General features: G+C 31.3%; 1 protein-coding gene across 1 annotated transcript in view; it reads right to left on the bottom strand.

Moving 5' to 3' along the window:
* Positions 1 to 8,333, bottom strand: part of LOC106684675 (lipase member J) — a 16,300-nt gene extending 7,967 nt beyond the window's left edge. Inside the window, exons 1-2 of the mRNA XM_014426892.2 lie at positions 8,082 to 8,333; positions 2,523 to 2,703 (exon numbers count right to left, since the gene is read on the bottom strand). Of these exons, the coding sequence (XP_014282378.1) occupies positions 2,523 to 2,703; positions 8,082 to 8,318 (418 nt within the window). The 5' untranslated portion in view covers positions 8,319 to 8,333. The remainder of the gene's footprint in view (positions 1 to 2,522; positions 2,704 to 8,081) is intronic.
* Positions 8,334 to 8,937: the final 604 nt, after the last annotated feature.

Below are 8,937 nucleotides of genomic sequence, written 5' to 3'. Positions count from 1 at the left end.
TAGAAAGGGTACATTTAACTTACATTCGATATTTCTAATAACTATAAATAGTTCATTATTGGACGATTAGAAATAATTAACAGTTCAGTCAGTCTGCGTCAGGAAGTTGAAGTGGAATGTACTTCTATAGCTACTTATATATTTATATAAATATTCGAAGATCTTTGATTGACCGTGTGTACAATATAAAAGGAAGATTTTCCCAGTGCAGTAAAAAAAAAAAAAAAAAACTCAAATAGCAATTAAATTATTTAATGTGAGCCAAAGTTTCGCCCCACTTTGCAGGGCTGAAAAAAAAGTCAGACTACTAAAATAATGTAAAAAAGTAAGATAATTGATAACATGAAATAAAAGTAAACTAAGGTGTGTCTAAATATGATTTTAAACATATAAAAATTTATTTAAATATGAACAAAGTAAATTAAAGAAAATATGAATAAGATGTACAGTGAAAAATATAAATAAACAAAAATTACAAATAAGGTAGGTACTAGACTATTAATGAAAACGGAAATAATAACATGTACAATAGTATATAATAATAATATAATTATAAAGACCTAACGAATCCGAAGGTTCGATGCCGATACCACCAAACGCTCCCTGCATACATCCTTCCAGTGATGCCCCTCCAAACCCAATTCCTCTAAATCAGTTTTAACGCAATCCTCCCATCTACGTTTCGGGCTACCCCTCGGACGTTTACCCGTTGGTTCAGTGTTTATTAACATTTTAGGGATCCGCTCGTTACTAAGCCCTACGACCTTACATGCCCATCTTATGCCCCGCAATGCTTAATTTTAATTACATTTACCAGCTGTAGGTCCCTTAATTAAGCGTTGTGTAATCTTATAAATTCTCCAGTTAATTCATCCTTTTTCGGTCCGAATATTTTTCGCAATACTTTATTTTCGAAAACCTTAAGACGCTGTTCATCCCTTAGTGTAAGAGACCACGTCTAACATCCATAAAGAACAGTGGGAAGGATAATAGTTAATAAATTCTAAATTTTATGTTTTTCGATAGAAGGCGCGAGCTAAGCAGTTTCGAAATTGAAAAATGACAAGCACATCCCGCCTTCAACCTTGCTTTTATTTCCTCATCAATTTCGTTCTTTCTAGTTACCGTAGAACCTAAATACTTAAATCTATCTAACTGTTCAAACGTATTTCCTCCTATATCTATAACACCGAAATTGCTCGCGTTTCTACTGCTAACCATGTATTTTTTGTATCTGTGTACAATAGTAGAATAAAAAGGAATACAAAAATACAGTACACACTAAAGAATTGCTAATACAAATGAAAATACAGTACAAGACGGATAAAGGGGAATAAGAATAAAGAATGTGTAAAGAAAAAAAGAATATAATTCTGTATTTATTATTTATTTTTATAAATTTATTAATTTATTATAATTTTATAATTTATTTTTTATTTGTATTAGCAACGTGATTTCTTTTTTCCTCCCTCCTTCCTACCTTTTTTCTTGACCTTTGTTTTATTCTTGTCCCAATTTTTCCTTCTTTAGTGTGTACTGTATTTTTATATTTCTTTTTATATACTATTTTATTTGTTGTTTTTTCCGTTTTCATTAATTGATCTAGTGTATTCTTATTTTTTTAAATTTACATTGTTCATTTTTATATAAATGTTCACATATTTTAAATCATATTTAGTCACACATTAGTTGACTTTCATTTCATGTCATCGATTTTCTTATTTTTTTTTTTCTTTATTTTAGTTGCTTGTATCTTTTTTAGTCCCGATGAGTGTGGGGCGAAACGTCGGTTCACATTAAATAGTTTAATTACTATTTGAATTTTTTTTTTGTTTTTCACCGTACCCGGACCATCTTACTTTTGTATTTCATTTATATAAATATATTTCATATTCATAGCTTAGGCCACTGGGCCAATTAATGAATTTTTAAAATACTCAGTTTGTCTTTCCAATGGAGTTTCAGCGCTAAATCAAAAATTATATAAAGCACTAAATATTTATATGTGTCAACTAGGTTATTTTCACTTCAGTTCTACAACAATTTATGATTATTTTTTTATTATCGTATATTTATCATGGCAATTCTTTATGAATATACATCATGAGGTGATACTACTAAAAGATTCTAAACAAATCCGACTCACTAATAGTAGATAACAATTATAAAGTCAACGTTTTGCCAATTAAGACTTCAGTAGTGATCATCACATTAATGTTGATTCGATATATTTATATATAATAAAGGAATGATAAAAAAAAATAAATAAATTAAAAAAAAAGAAGAAAGGAAAAACAAGGCATGTTCTAATGTTTTGTACTTCTAATTTTTATAATTATTATTGTGTACTTGTATAGGCTTATGTATCATAAGAATAAAAATATCGTCGGATTAGACTAAAATAAGTATGCTGTGTGACTAGCAGTCCAATGAAGTTGGGCAGCACCACTTGGTATTTTAATAAAGTTTTTCCTACTATGTATAAGGATATCATTTAAATATAGTTCTGATATAATGGATACCTATACTATTGTTGAATATAGCATATATCTCGGCACTGAGGAGGAGTCCATGAGATATGAATACAGTGGCACCGCTTGGTTCTTTCGCTGGTAGCAGCCTGTAGAGATCCAGCTTATATCCATCCTTAGTTACCACATGATGTTCTTCACATTTATAGCCGTAAAGAGTTGCAAGGTCGCACTAGAGCAAACAATTATTTTTTTATTCATTAGATAATTGAATTCATGCAATAAATGAATATAGAAATATTTTTGGAAGATTACAAAACAAAACTATGAAACTTATTCCTTACTAACCATCCTGACCACTCTTAGCCACCCTGACCACTCTTAGCCACCCTGACCACCCTGACTACCCCTGGCCACCCTGACCACCCCTAACCACCCTGACCACCCCTAAACATCCCACGGTTTACCTGCTTTAATTTTGGCCATATAGTACGCATTATATGCCATGCATACTTAACCGCATCCAACATTTATTTGGAAAAACAAATGAACAATCACTAAAAAAAGGATAGACTATATCTTCTGTTTGTTGATTTCATGTTTTCTTACGAACACGGTATTTTTTAAAACAAAGAACTTACAGTACTTCAACGTAAACGATATTCGTATGTTGTCTTGTCAGCTAAATGATGTTTTTCTTACCGAGAAAAAAATACAATATATCATATTTATTGATTTATTCCTCTTTGTGGAAAATTCGAGTAAAATTACATCATAATTAAATTAAATCACAATGAAGATAGTATTAACTAAGGCCAGATTTTCATGTAGTTGCATTTTATGTTCCCTAGCTTCAAATTCCACCAAAGTTTGAGCATGGAAAAGACATACAAATACACCAATTTTATATTGCACAAAATGACCCAACATTTTGGGGTTTCTTCATAAATCTGCACGTTTGAGTTTTTTCCGCACTAAATTGCACGTTTTACTCTTTCTGGGCTATTTTTTTTAAATTTTCGTTGTGTGCTATTTAATGCTTAAACTAAATTTCTCATATTAAAAACACATACATAGGTGTATGTTCGTGCGGTGTTACTTCATTTTTAATAAGTATATAAAAATAATTTGCTTGGATGCAATGATTGTTATAAATATTTTTATTACCTCGGGAAAAGATATTTAATTGAACTCATAAGATAAAAGAATGAATTTTCTTTCGTAACTGTGTTTATCATGTGTATAAATGAAATTTTTAATATAAGTGTGATTACAGTTCTTAATAACTCATTATTTTTTCTAAAACTATCACCGTGAATAAGCTGTAGTCATGATTGCTATTACTACAGTAATAAGAAGGTTAGAAAATTGAGGGTTAGAATACTCAAGTCCGACAAAAATAATAATAAGGAATAAATTAAAATTTACAATATGGAATTCACCAACGATAAAAAAAAATATAAAATAGTTATTTGTGGATAAGAAAAAACAAAGCAAATAAATTATATGTATAATAATTTGAGGGATCTTAATTTTTTAAGATCTGGATAATTTTATTTATTTTTTAAAAATTTTTCTCGATTGATGATAATAATAAACAAAGTATTAACAAAAAAAACGGAATATGTTAGCACAAGATGTACCGATGGGGTTCCTGGCTTGATCGGGTGGTGCTATAAGAGCTTGAGATTAGATTTGTAACAAAAGGGAGTTCCTTTTCTTTTTTAAAAAATCGATAATGTAATTTATCGCCAATTCGATTCCCGCTCCGTTCAATAGTAGTCTTCTATAGTTCTTGTTTTTTCATACGCTTCGGATCTATGATAAACTACAGTTACTAATTACTGAATAAAAGTAAATAAATATAAAAATAACTTTACCTATATCCAATTCAGTAATGTTTCATTATTCGCAGATTTTACATATATTTTAATACAAAAATATTGAAGATGTGAGTGGATATTCGACCTAGTTTCAATGTTTAGTTAATTCTATTTATGTATCTTTTTTTTTTGTCTTAACTTGAGTTTTTTACAAAGACGTAAAATTACTCATCGAAATAATTTAGGGAAATTTTAACCCTTAAACGACAACTCATTCAAAAAAGCTGTGAAATATGAACCACTTGTTCGAAGTTTGAACTTATAAGGAGTCCAGGCTGTCTCATGTGTTAAATTTCAAAATATAAAACCAGTACAGCCAAAATTTTTTTTATTATTTGTTTTTCATGACGTTCGCTATCTAAAATCAACAATTTCCAAAAAATTGATTTTCGCCTCTCATTTTGTGTTTAACTTGTCTTTTTTACTCCTCAACGTTTTACAAAACAATATCGGCTAAAAATAATGATGGAGTTGGTGTAGTACCTCACCACCCTGGGACACTTTTCGAGCTGAGGAGGAATAGAAGTCCTTCATAATACCCTGAGTGATCATCCACCGAATTATTAAATGGATAAAGGATTGGAATCCAATGAAGCAATGATTCAAACAATTGCAGCCTAGAATTAGTCGATCCATACGTTCACAGAATTTACCCCTTTTTAAGATCTTTTTCGGGGGGGATTACTGAGAAGCGGTGACCGGAGAGATAAATAATGACTTGGCGTTGAAGAAATCATGAGCTAGGTGAAAGAAAGGAAAGGAGCAAGTGCGTAGCGCGGCAGAATTTAGGTGTCAGGGACTTGATGAGGACAATCAATGCTAGATAGCGATTTATCGGAACGTTGGTTCTGATAGGGGGAAAGAGGTCAACGCTAAGAGGGGCCATTTAGGGTAATCCTAAATAACTCAATATCGATAGAAAGCTTGAATGATTCGTGGAAGAGGAGGACGGTTCACAATGAATAACTAAAACTCCCTGTGACGGCGCCATCTCCGGAAGCTGGAGCTCCCTTAGAGCACCATTGATGTAATACATTGTGCATATTTTTATAAATATTATTTATTCTCCTCTTTTATTTATTTTTTAAAATGTTTTTTGTTTTCGTTGCTACAAAAAACAGTCCGCGAGGGCTATAAAAGTTCTAATTATAAGTTATAAAATGTGTTACTAGATAAAAGAGTTTTTCTTATTTTTTTATTTAACATCTGATTTGTTATGTCTTGAATCGTAGTTAGTGGTTGTGAGAAGATGCAATTTTTTCGTTGGCTTGTTACCTTTATTTTTACTATAGGAATTATTCATGTTGGTGTCGAGTACAGATATAAGTTTTAGTTTTATTTTTCTTCTTTCTGTATATATTATTTTATTTTTGCTAAGTTTACGAGGGGTGTTCGTAAACTGGTGGGGGTGGGGGAAGTTACAGTCTGGTACAGTGCAATATCAGACCTAATTTCTACTCCAGCTTGTAAAAATTGTATAAACTTATAAAAAGAGATGATTACTTCGTCAATACATTCAGCACTGAAGTTGCCATCAAGTGTTGTAAATGAAGTCCTCGTTCCCCCCATTTTTTTTTTTTTAGTTCGAGACCACTATATGTACATGTGTGTATTTGGTAATTTTTGGATATTCCGAATTTGTGATAATTAGTTACAAAGATTACATCTGATGCATAGCTGGCATTAGTTTAACACTATCACCTTCCTCCGATAATATGAATCATTAATTCTAATTAACCATTAATAATTAATAACAATCATTAATAAATACTCAGCAATTAGGATATTCCCTCCAGTAATCCGTGTAATTGGGGGTGACGGTAGCAGCGTAGTAATCACCTGTCTGCGATGATTTTCAGCAAGGATATATGGCATTTTTAAGCTTCAAGATCTTATATGTATATCTATTAACTTTATATTTGTATCTGTTATTTTTATTTATATTTTTATCTGTTAGTTTTATCTCATACTTGTAAACCAGCTCATTGCGGCAGTATTTTAACAAAAATATGAGTCCTACAGGCATGGAAACCTTAGCTTAAGAGAAAATTTCTCTCTGTCACCAAAATAGATCCTACCCAAGAACCTCAAATATAGAGTCAATATATGATGTTAGAGAATGTCATTTGTATTGTGAAACTGGCTTAGGTAATTTCTTCTTACTCACTCATTTCAACCTTGTAACTGCTATTGTTGCGAGATTGTACCTCTATACTGATCTATCTCAGACACAAGATCGTTACACAACACATAGGTTGCGAGTTTAAATCCCCGCCCCTATCCGTGAATTTTCAAGCTTATAACTATACAATACTCACTCAGAGCCTCCCCCCGGGCATTTGTGAGGCCCGTCAGTCAATGGGTGGCACTCACAAAAATAGGCGTGGGAGTTACGGACCTACCCTATGAAGACCACGTCAAGAAAAGCGCGATGTATTTCCTCAGTACATCGCACGAGGCCTTGGACCTCAACGGTCTGTCGCGCCAATAAACAACAATATCAACAATCTCTGTAATTAATCAGTATTCAATGTTAGTATTAGTTCTCGAGTGTAGATCGTGATTCAATAAAATATTATTATGTTTATAACTATTTTTTTTCTTCATTATAAAAAAAATATCATAAATATTATCTTCATTTGAGGAAAACATGTAGTAAGTAGTATGTTATTTCATTCAAGATTACAGACAGTATGTTATTGCATATTATAGTTATAGAAAGTTACTTCTTATTTATTTCAAAGGTATATAAACAATTTTTATTTTAGAAACAAACTATTGCCTGTCAAAATAAAACAACAATAAAAATTAGCATATAAAGTCGGAATAATAAAAATAAAAATTAGAAACTCTTAATCGCAATCCTACATGTTTAAAATATTTACGTATAGTCAGAACATCTCCGAACCCAACTCCTTCTCCCCTTATAGGAGTAAATAAAGAATCCAGGAGATCCCATCGCTCCATATTACTGATATTGAAAGCCAGAGTAGTCTGATTACGATCGCATTAAGCTCATATCTGTACATGAATTATATTATAAGTGCAGCTTTTAAAACTTTTTTAAGTCATATTTAATATTTTTTTTGGAAGATTAGGCAAAACTAATGAGGAAAAAGGCAATGAAGATATTTCCTTTTCCCCACTATTGACACTCCACCTCTAAATTTTGTTTTTGAATATCTTAAAATAAATATCATAAAAAAATTCAGATGCTTTTGTAAAACAAATCAATCTAAAAAAATCCTCTTTTTTATGATTTAAATACATTTAGGATCGTAATTTAGTAATAAAACTAAATTATAATAAGAAAAATCTATACTTTTTAAACAGTTTAAATTTTTAGTTGCTCTACTAAAGAAAAGCTGTGAGTAAATACAAAAATCTGAATTATTTTCTTTCTGGACATGAACTGAATATAAATTACTTAACAATACTTAATTAATTTATTAAGTGTTAGACTAAATACAATTAAGTCACGAATCAGATACGTTAGACTAGGCACCATTATAATAATGTCAATTGAAAAGAAAAAATAGTTTACAAGATAGTCGAAATTGAATGATTTTAATCTGATTCATTGGTTTTATCCTTCTTTAATGTAGCATAATTAGATCTATAAAAAATATTATTGAACGGTTTCGCAATAATACATGAAAAGGATAATAAATGTGTTATGATATAATATACCAATTTGAAAAGAAGCTGATGAAAAGATCGTTCTTACCAGAGGTTGTAATGGAGGACCTTGAGGAGGTGGAGGCTCAGTATCTTCCTCCTCATCCTCTTCTTCTTCCTCCTCCTCCTCTTCCTCCTGGGCTGGCACTCCTACGGCCAGGAGAAGAAGTGGAAGCAGCAGGGCAACAAATGTAATCGGTTTCATCGTCGCTGTAGGGTCATCCACCATCCCTCTTATAGTATCTACACAATAGTTGTCACATCCTGCGTCCTTGCAGCACGCCATCACGATTGCCTTTCTGATAGCTTAGCTACATTAGTGGCTCTTCCACTGGCTTACATTTTTTTTTTTAAACAAAAACATAGTTACAATATGATTCTAAAAATTATTTAAAAAACTAATTGAAACTTTTAATCCGAATTAGAAGTCAGATTTCTATTTATTACTCAAAACAAAATTTATTTGTTGAATATTCTTATTTAACAGATGATTTTCGATAACAATCAAATTATATAATCAAGTTAAAGCAATGAACTCAAGATAATTTAATAAATACAACTGAATTTTGGCAAGTTTTTGAAATACTTTATAAATATAAATACTTCATACTGACAGTAAAAGTTCGTAAGACCTACTTTCTAACCTTTGTAGGGACTATGCAGTAGTTCTACCATACAATGAATTTTGACATTCTCACTCTGGGGATTCATAGGTCCTTAATGGATGACTTGAAAAAAAAAAGCTCTATTTTCCAACGTAGTCCTAATATTGGAAGATTATTGATTGACCGTGTGTGAAGATGAAAGGAATATGGTCCGGGTGCGGTCAAGAAAAACTCAAATAGTAGAAACATACTAATTTAATGAGCCAACGTTTCGCCCCACGTTGCAGGGCTTCTTCAGGG

The sequence above is a fragment of the Halyomorpha halys genome, unplaced genomic scaffold, assembly GCF_000696795.3.
Source record: "Halyomorpha halys isolate HHAL.00 unplaced genomic scaffold, Hhal_1.1 Scaffold601.1, whole genome shotgun sequence".
Taxonomy (NCBI): domain Eukaryota; kingdom Metazoa; phylum Arthropoda; class Insecta; order Hemiptera; family Pentatomidae; genus Halyomorpha; species Halyomorpha halys.
Note: the sequence above shows the minus strand (reverse complement) of the source record. Positions and strands in the feature narration are given on the sequence as shown.